General features: G+C 45.6%; 1 protein-coding gene across 1 annotated transcript in view; it reads right to left on the bottom strand.

The window, feature by feature from the left end:
• The window catches only part of SETBP1 (SET binding protein 1), a 324990-nt gene that overhangs the window by 292203 nt on the left and 16863 nt on the right, over positions 1-15924 (bottom strand). Inside the window, exon 2 of the mRNA XM_026649298.2 lies at positions 14476-15141. Within this exon, the coding sequence (XP_026505083.1) occupies positions 14476-14967 (492 nt within the window). The 5' untranslated portion in view covers positions 14968-15141. The remainder of the gene's footprint in view (positions 1-14475; positions 15142-15924) is intronic.

Below are 15924 nucleotides of genomic sequence, written 5' to 3'. Positions count from 1 at the left end.
AAACCGCTCCAGCAGCACAGCTCCAGCACTGCAGCTGCCTTGCCGGAACCCTTCAGTGTAGACACTCACTCCGGCCATGGGAGGGATTCTCCCATCGCTGTGGTTAACCCACCTCCCCAAGAGGCAGTAGCTAGGTTGACATTAGAATTCTTCCGTTGACCGTGTGTTCAGTTTAATGATGTCACTCAGGGGGGTAGATTTTTCATACCTTTGAGCGACATAGCTGGGTTGACCTAATGTTTTAGTGTAGACCTGGCTTTAGTCCCACAGATCTGCCTATCAGCACCTCTGCCCTGCAACGCAAGGACCCCTCTGCCTCCAGCAATGCTGTGAATTTCCCAGAGCTCCCGGATCTTCAGACTGGGCACAGTGCAGCTGCCTGCCTTCTCACCTGAACAAAGAAGAACTCCACTCACTCCTCGTCCACTTCAAGATCCATATCAAAACTGCCTTCCTTCCTTTGAAAGCCTTCCATCGATGTATTGCAGGCTACTCCAGGCACCTGTATCTTTCTAACTCCTTTCTCATGCCCATCCAAACACTAGATTCCTTTTGGCATAAGCTTTGGCGCTGTTTCTGCAAGAGCCTTCTCCCTTGCTGCTCCCACCCTCTGAACGGGCCTTCCTATATCTTTCTGCCTCATCCACTATCTATCTATTTTCATATCCGATTTAACAGCCCATATCTATACAGTGCATCATCCCTTTTCTGACCCATGCCCCCTCGCTCTTTTCATCCTGTAATTCAGCGAATTGTAACTATATTATTTAACTCTGTGATGCAAACTGTACTGTATATAATGGGTGTGAACTGCTATGAGCTATTTGGTCAGAGATGCTCATTGTTCTTAGAAGACATAGTGCCTAAAATGTGTCGGTACCCAAAAATAACACAGCGAGGACTTTCATCAGCCAATAGGGCTTCAGAAGAGTGGAATGGGGGTGGGGGGAGTATGTGGAGAGGGATTACTTTTCTACTTTTTCTACCCAGGGATTAACACATGGGTTTCAAACAAGAGGACTCCCTTCCCCAGCTGACAGCAGCAGCTGCAGCTTCAGACTCGCTCACACAGTGGCAGGGAATCGAATCAAAGAGAAAAGAAGAAAGAGGACAACCTTTCCTTGGGGAGTAGGAAACACAATACGAGCCCTTCTGAAACCCCTGCAAATACGGGCTTGATTTTAGTTTTTCTTTGGGAACAAAGGGAAATTGGTATTTTTCAAAATTCTTCTGAAAGCCAAAGCAGCAGATGGTTCATTCCATACATGGAGAAAGAAAGGGGGGGAAAAAACACCCTGCCAGGATACAGATCAGTGAGATGTGACGAAGATGGGCACAGTGGAATGGCCTCTGACCTGGGGATTTCACAAAGAGTTATGAAACCATGTGGACAAGATGCACTGTGTTGCCTGGTACATCTAACATGCAGCTGCTGTTTACCATGATAACATCTTGGGCTTTATTAAAACAGAACAGGAGAAAGGAGAGATAGCTAGGTAGCTAGGTAGCATTTCCCTCTCATCTGTTTAGCAGCTCACAACAATCCTACACCATAATGTTTTAGCAGGGAGAAGTAAAGAAATTCTCCAGCTGAATCGACAGCATCGCAGGGAACGATTTTTTTTTTTTTTTTTTTTTTTGCACTGCCACAATTTGGACATTAATCAGCATCCGCCCCACTTTCATGGGGTTTTCGCTGACACAAAAAGATTCATCTTTTTCTTTTGATTCGGGATGAGTCATTTTGTAAACTGAAACAAGACGAATCAACAGCTTTTATGCTGGCTGCAAATACACATTAGCAAGTGAATTGCTGTAGCGAAACCCAGGTAGTGCAGAGCTTTAGAAGTTGGGATTCACACTCCAGCATCCAAACCCCTCAGTCTAAGCCTTTGACCTTCCCTACCCCCACTCCCAGCTTTTACATCCTTTCTGAGAGATTGAGGCTCCTCCAATTGTAGTCAATGGCAAAATTCCCATTGATCTCTGTTACCATGATCAGGCCTGAAGACTTCGTGCAGCCATCTATGCCTCCCGTGTGACAATAATTACTGGAGTCAATGAACACTGATCCCCGTCAAGTCCAGTAAGGAAGAGAAATGGATCCATCCAGAGCACATTAATAACAGTCCGTGAATCAACCAGGGAAGGCACACAGAGCAGCAATACGAAGTGCTCCCCTCCCATAGGGCAGGTGTAGAACATGCTGAGGCCCCTCCCACTGAAGTCAATGGCAAAACTCCCCTTGATTTCAGTGGGGACCCATCATTCCCAGAGAGCTAATAGCCACTCTTGCCAGTCCCAGGAGCTGATCACCTGAACTCAGGTCCCTCGCATCATGCTGTCACCAATTCCCATTGTTCTCCAGATCCACAGATTGGAACCCCTTTTTTAAAATCAAGCCAGGCACAAGGGAATATAATTACACAAGTAGTTGGATGAAATTAAGAGAGGAAGAAAAATGAGGCTGAATAACCGAGGGAGCGGAAGAAGAGGGGGAGTGATGGGGGGAGGTTCTTTCTAATGATTAAATCTATTACTGTAGAATAGTCTCCCAAGGAGAGTGATCGAAGCTCTGTTGAGAGAATTATTTAAAACTGTACTCAACTACATAGATTCTCCCATATAGATTACCATATAAATCTCCTGCAATGGCAGGACGGGCCAAACAGGGCCGGCGCAATCCATTAGGCGACCTAGGGCACTAACATTTGGAGGGCAGTGACCGAGGCGGCCGGATCTTCGGCCGCCGCCGTTGGGGGCGGCATTTCGGGGGCGGGACCTTCCGCTGGCTAGGGCGGCAAAAAGGCTGGCGGCGCTCCTGGGGCCAGATAAACTCATCAGTTATTTTCAACTAACTTCTTTGACTGTGGTTCTAAGTAAAATGTCTCCCTTCTTTGGCTGGTGTTTGTTGTAGCCTCACAATAATTGTCTCATCTGGGAAAAGCTGGTAATCTATGCTCTGCGACCTGTTTGGGTCAAGAGACCCACCACAGGGAAAGTCCTTCCAGCTGGAGGCAGGAGGATTTCTGGATGCGAGGGTAAGAGATGCTCAGAGGTCACTCAGAGCTTTTCCCTAAGGGAACATCATGACCCTGTTTTGCTTAGCTCTAGTGGGCAGCTTCCAACAAACAGCATACCAGGAAATAAGGCAGGTCCAACAATACAAGCCCCGCTGAGAAGCCGTCATGCTCTCCCAGCACAAAAGGACTATTTTGTCATATACAGTGATATCAAATTTACTGAGAGAAAAGCCATTTAATAAACTGCCTTTCAAGGTAGATTCTACCTTGAAGGACCAAAGAAGCAATTTCCCTCCGTATACTGCCCTGGACAGCTAGCTAATTGCATGACAGGAGTGTTGTCTTTTCCTGAAGCTTCAGGTACCGGCTGATGGTGGGAGGTGGGAACCAACATGGGGTGGACCAATGGTCTGATCTGTGGAGTCATATTCCATGCGCCACTGCTCAGACCTGAACCTCCTGAGAGAAAACAGAGGAGTCAACAAGAGCAGATAGGCCACTTCCTTTGACATTGCCACCCTAGCACCACAGTCAATCAGATATCACTGGGCGAGTGAATATTACATGCCAACTCCCTAAAGGACGATACTCATCGTTTCACTGGTGTGGATCAGGAGTGACTCACAGAATCATCTAGTCCACCCCTCACCCCATGCTGAGGCAGGATTAAGTATATTTAGGCTATACTTGACAGGTGTTGTCTAATCCTTCCAGAACAGGGTTTCCACAACCTCCCAAGGTAACCTGTTCCAGTGCTTAACTATCCTTACACTTAGGGAAACTCTCTAATATTTTATCTAAATATACCCTGCTGCAAACGAAGCCAATTACTTGTTCTCCTACCTTTGGTGGGCATTTATAGATTCCAAGGCCAGAAGGGACTATTGTGATCATCTAGTCTGACCTTCTGTATAACACAGGCCATAGAACTTCCCTGAAATAATTCCTAGAGCAGATCTTTTAGAAAAACAGCCAATTTTGATTTAAAAATTGTTCGTGATGGAGAATCCAACATGAGCTTTGGTCAGTTGTTCCAATGATTAGTTACATTAACAATTTACACCTTATTTCCAATCTAAATTTGTCTAGCTTCAACTTCCAGCCTTTGGATCATGTTATACCTTTGTTTTGTAGATTGAAGAGCCCGTTATTAAATATTTGTTGTCCATGTAGATACTTATAGTTGTAATCAAGTCACCCCTCAACTTCTCTTTGTTAAGCTAAATAGATTGATCTCTTTGAGTCTAGCACCATAATGATTTTCTAATCCTTTAATCATTCTTGTGGCTCTTCTCTGAACCCTCTCCAATTTATCAACATGTACATGACAAACAATTGAGCACCATCCTCTTTATAACAACCTTTTACATATTTGAAGATTTATGTCCCCCTCAGCTGAAATCGGTGGCACTTCAACGATATAAAGCTAGGGCAGTGGGAGAATAAAACCCTTAAACATCTCAAGGAACTACCCACAATGACAGAAGCGTCTGAGAAGAGGATGAGAATGCGTATTTCTCGTTTGCTATTAATAACAGTCTCAAAGATTTAAGGCCAGATGGGACCATTCTGATCACCTAGTCTGACCTGCAGCATGCAGCAACCTCACCCCGTCATTTCTGAATCAACCCCATCAGTCCTCTTTGAGCTACAGCCTATTTTTTAAGCAACAGATTGATATGCACAGCCAAGGTTTCCAAAAGAAACTAGCGATTTGAGGTGGCCAACGTGCAGCGTCTTTAAAGAGGACTGGTTTTCAGAAAGGTTGTGTACCCACCTCCTAAAAATCAGGGCTCTTTAAGGGGGTCTCAAATTGGGTACCCCAAAATTGAAGCACCCCAAATCACTAGTCACTTCTAAAATGTTGGGTATGGATTTTATTATGCATTTCCTCCCCTCCCCCATCACATTTCTTACCTGTAACTTTCACATATGACCTGGATTTGTCATTATGTCGGGAAATTATAGACTTGCTATATCGTTCACAATGGCCACAGGCTGCATTCATAAAGGACAAAAGACTCTGGCTGTGGAGGGGCCCGGGAGTCCTGCTGGAGTTGCAGGCCTGTCTGAGCTTCCATAATAAACTTCTGTTTTCAGAGGTCTTGTAACACCCAGCCATAAAAACTTGCTCCAGGCTAAAGCTCACAAGACAAGATCTCAACCGAGAAGTATTTTTAAATCTTTTTTTCTTTAAATACCATTGGGGGGGGAAGGGTGCAGAAGCATTCAAACTATAAAACAAGCACTGAATGCCTGACTAGGACACCCACAAGAGCAAAGGAGTTCAGAGGAAAGGCAAAAAGCTGCTTTACCCAGCTTGTTCCTCCTCTCCATTGCATAGGCCTGATCTCTTACCTACCAATCTGTGGCAAATACATAAAGGTAGCAGGCCCTGCTCTCAAAGATGGATGATCTTGTGGTTAAGGAATTGGGCTAGGGTGAAGGAGGGCTAGGTTCAACCCCTGGCTCTGTCACAGGCTTCTTGCGTGACCTTGGTCAAGTCACTTAAAATTGATCTGTGCCTCAATTTCCTCTTCGTACAATGAGGGTAACACTATTTCCTTTCTCCTGCTTTTTTTTCCTAGTTAGGCAGTAAGCTTGGCAGGGTAGGGTAGGAGCTGTTTCTTACTCTATGGTTGCACAGGGCCTAGCATAACGGGCCCCAATATTAGTTGGGGCCTTTAGGGTACATGTACACAGCCTGTGGCTGCGAGCCTCCCTGCCTGGCTCAACAGAGTTGGGCTAGCAGAGCTTGCACTACCACGCTAAATATAGCCGTGTAGACATTATGGCTCGGGCTGGAGCTTGGGCCCTGACGCCTAGGGAAGAGGTGGGCTTCAGAGACTGAGCCGCACCTTCAAAGCGCTGTCCACACAGCTGTCTTTAGCGCGCTAGAGTGAGTCCTACTGGCCCGAGTCTGCCGTGGCTTCCAAAACGCTGTGTCGACATACCCTTTCGGCACTGCCCTAATACAAATAATAATGCTTTTCGTTTCTAGGAGGGCCCTGTCAGATTCCCACTCACCCCGGCTGCCTCATATTAACGGAACATATGCGGAGGGTTTCAATTCAATATTAACTAGAGATAGCGTTTCCCATACAGAGTCAGACTCCACTCCACAGTCTAGGGATCGTGTTAAGGAAGGAAGGAAAACACAGTAAATTCAGCCTGTCTTTGAGGGCCACTTATCAAACTGACTCCTTTTAAGCATCCAAAGTGGGAAAAGTCTAAACATTTATTTTTAAATAACTACAGAGCTTTGATTGTTTATCGGGGGTCTTTTCCTTAGATGAAGGTGAAGCTGAGGGAACAACTCCTAAATAGGCGTTTATGTGAGGGAAGTAAACAAAAGTCTGCTGGAGCAATCACTCTCTATGGCTTCTTGGTGAAACTCTCGGTTATATCGCACAGGGCATGTTCCATGCACCAAGAGAGCCCAAGCAGTTTCTTTGGCTATACCATTGAATGTGCACAAGTGTCTGAGTGTGAGGGAGAAGAGGCGGTGTGTGCACTAACGTGCGTGAGAGTCTACGTCTACACTACAAGTGCTACAGTGATGAAGTGGTGGAAGGGGTTTTTCCGTCGCTTTAGTAAACCCACCCCTTTGAGAGGTGGAAGAATTCTTCCATCAACCTAGCTGTGTCTTTTCCAGGCCTTAGGTCAGCTTAACTACATCTCTCGGGAGGAGGGGGGTGATTTTTCACATCCCTGAGCCCCAGCTAGGGTCAATCTATGTTTGAGGTATAGACCAGGCCTGAGTGAGACTGGGCGTGAGCCTGAAGAGGAGGGCAAGTGTGAGTGTGGGAGGGGCTAGAAGTGAGTCTGAACGTGTGTGCAAATATAAGTGAGAGTGAGAGGTAAATGTAAATATGAGCTATGTAAATGTAAATCCGTGTGTTTGAAGGTGTCCATGCAGGGGGGTGGAGGGTCAGGTGTGCACATGAGAGAGAGACACTGGAGGTTTGTCTCAAAGTGTCAGAGTTCGAGTGAACGTGTGTAAATTGGAGGGGAGGGGCGGGTTTGAGACCGTGAAAATGTGTGAAGAAGAAAGGGGTGGGAGGAGTGCATGAGCACGTGTGTTCAAATGTGTGCACTAGTGAAAGGAAGACGACACTGCCCATTTGTAACTGGGTGTGCATGCCCAGTATCTAGCATAGCTGCACTGATCTGGAGGACTCAGAGGAAGTAGAAGCAGTGCTTTCAAAATGCAGCCGGCATCTCCTGACATGGCTGAGCTTTTACAAGACGGGACGTGGGAAAAGCCCATCTCCTGTCCGCCTCTCCTCACCAAGCTCTTTCCCCATGAGTCTGCAGTGAAAAGCGTGACAGCCGAATCAGCTCCAGGAATCAGGTATCTGGGAGCAGCAGGTCTGAGCTCCTCTCCACTCTGCCCCCAGCTGCCCAGAACTGATTCCGATTACTTCCTGACCAAAGCCACTTGGCGTCCAATAAACACACAAGCCCGCACGAGGGATATTTTGTTTTGTCATGTTTTCAACAGAGGAGGCTTGTGTTTAAAGGCCCAGGACCAGAAGCTTCAAATCAATGAGGAAATAGAAGGGAAGAGACCAGCTGAAAACATTCAGAGGGAGGCTGCTGGGTAATTTAAATGAAAAACAGCCTCCACATGGATGAGCTGAAGTGGGTGGCGCAAACCCTGGCTCTATAGCCACTAACCTATTCAAATACAGCACAGTCCTTCTCATTCAGCAGTTTGCTTCGGTGAATAGAAACCACCTAAATTGGCAATCGGTATCATTCTCCCCTCACCCCAGGATCATAGAATATCAGGGTTGGAAGGGACCTCAGGAGGTCATCTAGTCCAACCCCCTGCTCAAAGCAGAACCAATCCCCAACTAAATCATACTGATACTTGTTCCTTTAGCAGATAACTGACCACATGCAAAAACGCCAAGCAGCCTTTGGCAGCCTACCTGGACGATAATGGATGGATCTCTGCTGGCCTGTGCAAGTCATGAAAGTGTGGGGGGGAAAGCCCCATTTTTCTCTTGCACAGGAGACACCCATAACGTGGATTAAGGCAGACACTACTCCCTGCTAACAGCAGCACTGGTAAAACTCAAAGGAAGGGCAAGGATGAGTGAATTTTAATCATCATCATTATAAATCATCCTTCCTTTCCCACATGCCCTATTTTATTTCTGTTTGTTTACTTTTATTGTATTTTGCTCAGCTCCATATAAAGAAACAGGACTGGTCGCTTTCACTTTGTTTATAGATAATTTCACTTTTTGTTTTTTTCACGCGCCAACCCAAGGTCTTCTAATTGGTGTTTCCAACACTGTGCGGGACAGAAAAAATACTAATTTAAATTTACAAAAACATTTCAGAACTATTTGGGACTTGATTCTTCATATTTAGGCCCACGCAGGCCTCTTAGGGCAGTGTTGTGCTGGTCTCCCATTGCAAAGCTGCCGGAAGTCAGTTTATCCAGCCAGTGGAAGATTCCCCTCATGTTAGTTGCTCTGCTGGCACACAGCTGCTGCAGCACACCTCTCCCATCCCCTGGTATAAAGGATAGGTCCTATACCACCACCTTTCCTACACCCTAGTCCTCCCCCACTGCCAAAATGACACCTGGTGTAGGCAGTATAGTTTAGAGCAGCCTCAAGGCTGCTCTGATCTATGCTGGCTTGGTCCCCAGAACAGAACCATCCTCAAGATCAAGGGCCTATAATAGGCTCCTACGTGCCGGGATTCCTTAGCTGTGCCCAGCATCCCTTGGGGGCAGCTGAAAATCTAGCCTTACCATTCTGTGCTGGTAGCATTTCAAACCCACTTTGAACTGATGTAAATGACAATACGAGGCAGTGGAGAATTAGGCCTTTGAGTTCAAATTATTTGACTCTGCCCCTTTAAATTTGCCCTTAATTTGGGGGTTTGGATCAATATCCCTTTCATGCACTCACCCCCACTCCTCCTCCAATCATTTGCTCTTTAAAGGTAGGGAACTGGAGGTGACCATCTATCCATCAAAAAAAAAAATTAAAAAGAAGGGGAGAAAACAACAGGAAGGGGGAGAAGGAGAAGCCCTTCATATAATTGCACCTTAAAAAAAAAATCACGACTTTCTTGAAAGACAAGGGCTTATGCCAACTACATCCAAGTTCAAATCCCAAAGGAAGATGATCATACACACAAGGGGATCCCGAAATGATATGCCCTTCTCAAAGAGAAACAAATATGCACTGTGAGCAATTTGAGGATCCTGCATGCAAATCAGAAGGGAAAGGAATACAGCACAGGGGTAATTTGACAGGAGAGAGAGAGAGATACTGTGGAGGCTCATGAGAACCTGCAGGGAAAGGAGAGTGTGCAGGCCGCAAGTGTGCCTGCTACTCCAAAGGGAAAAGGATATGAACAAGAGAGACAGGAGCACGTAGGAATTCAAGGAGAAAGTGCCTGCGTGGAGGGTATACAAAGTGAAAGGAAAACATGCAAATGGAAATTCAGGAGAACGGGGCACTTGATAGGAACTTCCTGATAAAGACAGCCACTCTTGATTTAAAATCAAGATGTATATATGAGAGAATCCGGGGAGCAGAGCTTCCTATGAATGCACACAAGAAATTTTTTACTGCCACTGCTTATATCTCACTGATAAATTGAGTCACCCTTCCTAAGCATAAAAAAAGGAGTTTTCACGCCCCGAGGCAGTGAATTATGCATATGAGGGGAACTTGAATGGAAGTTTGGCACACTAAGTAACACAACAACAACAAAAATCAAGTGTTTACAGCAATAGGAAAATACAGAGGGCAGCAAACGAAGAAAGAAAAAAAACCCACAGAACTACTTCTCATCTGGGGCTTATTAAACCCTGCGAGACAGGCCTGGAATGTTGATGGATTGCTTCTTAGCATGTGGTGCCATGCTTTTAGTACCCATCAAAGCTGACAGTTTGTTTGCCCACTTCCAAAGGGAAAATGCGCTAGGACTGACTAAAAGATGCAGACTTGCAATGGCCCCGCTGCAGGTGTGGAAGTGAAGGCATGTGCAGCAAATTCGGCACTTGCAAGGTAGTGGAGTTGTGGCTTATGTTGTGTTTTCTTAATCAGAATCTACCTTAGAGTCACAAGTGGGCTGAGACCCATCTCCCTTTCAACCGGTCTGTGACAGTCACCAGGCGGCTAGTTCTTTTAAAGGGAGATCGTCCTCAGCCACCTGTGACAGTTAGGAAGTCCTCTGCAGATACAGAACAGTGGGTGTTGTAAACACCAATGGCTCAGCCCACTCCAACCCAGTGTGAAGAACAGCTGAAATACTACTAAGTATTTACAGAGCAATTTTACAAATTGCTGTACGAATACTAACCAAAATGGAATCCGTCTTTATAGGAGCCCGGCAAAAGGGGCAAGCAACTACCATCAGCCTCCGTTTACGGGGGGGGGGAAACTTGGCAGAGCTAGGACCGAAAGGAAGACATTCCTGGATTACAGCCTAAGTCTCAAACCATTAGGCCAAGGATTTGCGAATTCTTTTTCATAATGGGAACCACACCCAATAAAATCGTCTCCTGGATTCCCTCCACTCTCATTCATGATCACATAACATCCCCGGGGCAACTGCAGTGATTGTTCACATGGAAAAGCAACAGGAGGAAAGTAGTTAGTGTATGTCTAGCTTCTTTTCATGTAATGTAGCTGCTGGAAACAAAGACTGGAGCACACCTCTCCCTCCCCTGGTGAACAGACAGATCTCCACAGACTCCATTCCACCAAGCACCAGTGGTCCATGGACCACAGTCTGAGAACTGATGCATTAGCCCATACTGCCTTATAAACAGAAGAACACTATACGACTAAGAAATCGGCATAACTCCCTCCCTAAGTGGCCACTGAATAAACACTATCGCCCCAGTTCGCAGCCCTTTTGCATTACTGGCATCACCACTCCTTTGTGTACCCACATGCTGTTACTTAAATTGCTTCCATGTTTTCATTACTTGCCCTCTGTGCTATGTGTATTGAAACTCCTGCAAGCATGCTGAAGAGGTATTTGTAAGCACTGGGGACTAACTGTAGCTGTGGTTTAAATTATTATGCAACAAACCTAAGTGATTTTTCAAGTCCTAATAGAGTTAGCTCCTCCTTGGGGGGAAAAATAAATTCGAGCACTAGTCCTCTAGGTGTAGAACAGCCATTTACACCACTGTCGTTCACATTAAGGGCAATGGATAACCTTAGAAGGGTTTGATTTTTATCGGTAGATATAGATACACGTCAATTACACCACACACGTACAAACCAACAAAAAAAATAATAATCGATAATAATCGACATTCTCAGATAGGCAAAGTAAGAAAAATGCTGCTTGAGAACTAGTAGAGTGCTGCCTTAAACTGTATAGAACGCGTTGTAATGCCGGCGTTAAATAATTTCCCACAACTGTGAACATTTCAGTAGATCAAAACGGGGAAAAAATGCTGAAAAATAAACATTGATATTATCTGTCAAAATTATAAAAACAATAAAAATTGAATTCCACCAAGCCTAGCTATGTACAGCCCTTGATCCACGAACCTGCCTCACCGGGAGTTCAAAGTAGTGTGTAGCCCTGAATACGGAACTGGGTGATAAACTGGAATAGTGTCACTGCTCTCAATCCCAAGGAAAAAAATATAGTGGGCCAACATCTCCACTGAGACCAATGGAGTTATGCCTGCAGAAAATTTGGCCCACAGGCTTCACTATATTGTTCCTGATTGCTACTGTTCTCCCCAGTTGATCTGTTGAGTTTGCTTTTGCTAAAGCAACAAGAGATGAAGCCAGTATAACTGTAGGAATAAATACCACTAAAGCACCACAGATCCCTGGCTGGTTTAAATAGTACAGTCTCTTTCTCACACATAAACAAAGCTGGCAGTACTTCTGTAAGCCAATGCAAAAACTCCCTATATGAGATGCATACTCCTCTACATGGGAAAAACCCACAGAAGGGCAAGAAAGCCTCAGCTCCGGTTCAAGTCAAGTTTCAACTTGCAGTTTCCTCCTAACCTCAAATTAACTGTATTTTCACAAAAAAATTCTGTGTAACCCTCATGACGCGCACATCAGCCATTCAGCAACCACATGATTTTACCGTTGCACCCTTTGACCTCCCTTCTCCTTACCTGACCCGAGCAAGGTCTGTCATCGTCTCTTGTTACAACTTGCCTTCATTTAGGGCCTGATTCTGCAAGCTGGTTGGTGAGCAGCACTTACTCACGTGAGTAATCCTATTGGCTTCATGGTTTCAAGATCAAGCCCTGCAGACTGCTAGCACTTCTGGGGCAGGGGCATTTGGCTGTGAAAATCATCAAAGCTACCACATTGTCCTCTTTTAAATCCCTCTCCACGCTTCTTCGTGGAAACTCCAACTGGACAACGGTTAGGCAGCTGGTGCACTGTGAGCCCCATTTATTATGCTAATCGTAATCACCTCACCCTTATCTTGTGCTCCCTATCTGTGGATTGTATCCACCTGTTGTCTCTTGCTATATATTTTGATTACCCTGCCCCAAAGAGCTTACAGTCTTTTTGTTATATGGGTGTTCAGTGCCTAGCACAAAGGGGCTCCGATCCCTGATGGAAGCATCTATGTGCTACAGAAATGCTTGGTGTCACGGACTTCAAAGTCACATACTCTGCCCACACACCCGCAAAAAAACTGCTGAGATCCATATCTTTGAATCTCCTGACCTTTGCATGAGTCAAATCTCATCCTTAAAGTTGCAGTCCTGTAGGCGTTTTGCATGTCACTTCCACAACTATTGTTTGTTGACTTAAAAAAAAAAAAAAAAAAAAACCACTTTAGTCGGATGGCCATGCAGGCAGCTAATCACACTATGATGCTAGTATCTTTAATTTGGCCCTGATTTCCAATAAAAACCCTGGAAGTTCTTCTTGATCCATATACGTCACTATAGTCAGTGTGTCTTCTTAACAGTATGGTTCCACAATCATATGCGTTTGTTTGGACACACAATCATTAACAGCCAGATTGTGATACCGTTATTAATGTTGGTTTCTATTTCACACAACAAACACTCCCATTGAAATCAACAGGACTTCTTGTGGAGTAGGTTGTTACTCAGTGCGAGTAAGAATATTAGTATCTGGGCCTAAGCATTTATTTACTTTACTTTAGTGGATATCCAGATATCTGGAAATCCGCATCATAGTGGATAAATGGTCCAAAGAAATCACTTCACTGAGTTAAAAGTAACGTATTTCACCCACATGCAGTATGTTATTCACTGGGATCCAGAGAAAAATTCTCCTTGCTTTCAGTCCTCATGAGTTCACACTCCTTAAGATTCACTTTGGCTAACCCAGCACAGGATCATGCATTTCCACCCAATGTAAAGAATAAGAAATCTCAGCCCAAAGGGTACTTCAAGACTATGATAAGCGCCTGGAAGAAAATGGGGCTAATAATGGAGGTATCTTCTCAACCATAACTGTAATGTTGATTACAGCCCGCACAATGCTGTAATCAAGAGTAATGGAGCCATTAGCCCCGTATATAGGTACGAGCGCATTTGTTCTCTGCACACATACCTGTATTTGACAATGCGATCAAAAGCTTACAAAACAAAGTTGTGCTCAGACACGTAGCGGTTAGAAATGGGGGTCATCGTTTATCAGTCATTTAATTAATAATCTTAATTCTCAACTACATACAAATCAGAAAAGGCCTTTGAAGGATCAGGATTTTGACCTCCTCAGCACTGGCTATTATAAAGGACAATTCAAGATCATCTTCATATTGTACATGGGACTGCTGGACTGTCCCTGGTTTGTATCAGCTCCGTGTTAACCAAGCAGAGCTTGGCAAATTGGGTGAAGGTTATTTCTTGTATACACACACACACACACACACACACACACATCGGAAACCTTTTGTTCTCAGCTGATTAGTCTAGCCTCTCCGTGACCTTTAGAAGCGCAACTGGTTCCGGGCTGCGTGAACTCAGGCAACCGACCACAGCACAGAGGTGCAGGTTACCCAGGTTAGTCCCACTCCCAGGAGTTCCCAGCAAAGCAGATGGTCCCCCCATACAGCGAGCAGGAACAGGAAAACCCACTGTGTTCCAAATCTGTTTTGGTAACAGGGCTGGTTCTTATTATTTCTGCAAAAGCAGAGTCCAATACCCAGGGCCAAATCCTGCCCTCAGAGGCATGCGGCTGGCTCCCAACACCTTCCCAAGAGGGCTGGGGGCATGGCCTAGTGGGAGTTGCATGCATGCACCCGTGGGCAGAATTTGGTCCTCATTGTTCAGAATGTCTGATCAGATTATCTCACTCAGTCCATGCAGCACAGTCTTGTGTAAAAACAGGCAAAGGGGGCCAGGGAGAGGCGGGAAACAGCTCAGTTCATCAGCTGTGAACAGCTAATAAAGAGGAAAAATAAATAAGAGGCCACTTGAAAGCACTGGTGTCCTTACCTTCTTTTTGGAGTGCCCTCTGTCCTCCTCTTTAGCTGCTTTGCTATTTTTCCCACCTCGGGAGAGTTTCTGCTCGCCAGACTGCTTGATGGTGATTTTGATCTCAGGTGGGCAGATATAGTTCTCCAGGTTTTTAGGGGGCTTCTTGGCTCTCTTAGTGGTCTGGATTTTCAGCTTCAGGCTCCCCTCTGTAAAGTTAGCCTCCTTGATTGAAAACTCCTGCTCCTCCAGGCCATCTCCTGCCACCCATTTCTCGCTGTCTGCATTGGAAGTGGAATCCACATCTCTCCCAGAACCCAATTCATCCTCTTCTTCTGGCTCCAGTCGTTCTCCGCTCACTGGGATCCCTTTCCCGGAGCCTGAAGCAGGCAACATGGTCTCCCCCGTGCAGCTAGAAGCAGGTGGAGGCTTCGCAGAGGAAACCGTGGCCGGCAGGAAATCCGCCTCACCTCCCCTTTGCCGGGAGCTGCCTAGGGTCTCCCTTGCCTCCATGGCAATCTCACAATGCACTGGAGTTTTATAAGAGGGAAAGGGGGAAGGGGAAGGTGATGAGGAGAAAAGGGGGGAGAGGGGGGAACCCCAGGAACTGAATGGTAACTGTCTGTAAAATTTAAAGTCCCAATAGTCCGGACACTGGAAGGAGCTCAGAAGTGATCAAAGCCGCAACTGTTGAAAGAAGAGAGAAGAAAAAGGAAGTCAGCACTCACGCATGTGTCAAAGTGCAACTGTAGGACTGACTGAAACAGAGCACAACTGGGCTTCCCCAAGATGGGTCCAATCCAGCACAGCACTGCACACCTGCTGCAAGGTCCTGAGCGCCTTCAGTGAAGCACAAGGGATTTGACAGCACTCAGAACCAGCCAGAACTTGGGCCTAAAATACTAGGGGACAGCCAACCAACAAACAATGACAATGTGCACCCCAATAAGATCGACTGGATAATGAAACATACACACACACAGATAAACGTACGTACATCTACACTCTACTTAAGCTGCTTAGATTTGGGATTCATTTGCACCAGATCAAGCTGGAACTGCATCGAGGGTGAAGTTCCACTACTGCTTAGGGCCCTGGAGGAAACCTGGAGGCCAACATTTTCAAAAGTGACTTGTCACTTCACATACCTCCGTTTTTGGATGCCCAACCTGAGAGGGCTGATTTTCAGAAAGCCCCCAACCCTTGAAAATCAGGCCCCCTTTAAGGTTTCAAGTTGGAAACCCCAAAAATGGAAGCACCCATTATCTAATCCCTTTTGAACATCTTGACCGGATGGACAGGAGAAGCTATAGCGTTTCAATTGAGATAAAGCAAAAAAATAGGCATGTTTCACGCAGAGTTATATAAAAACCAAGACAAACACCCAACATCCAGTGAACAATATTCTAGGGAACCACCTACGTACAAAATCTTAAAGCAAATAAGGATTTCCCAACCCACCCTTTGTAG

Source organism: Terrapene carolina, unplaced genomic scaffold (assembly GCF_002925995.2).
Source record: "Terrapene carolina triunguis isolate 2854851 unplaced genomic scaffold, T_m_triunguis-2.0 Scaffold69, whole genome shotgun sequence".
NCBI lineage: Eukaryota > Metazoa > Chordata > Testudines > Emydidae > Terrapene > Terrapene triunguis.
Note: the sequence above shows the minus strand (reverse complement) of the source record. Positions and strands in the feature narration are given on the sequence as shown.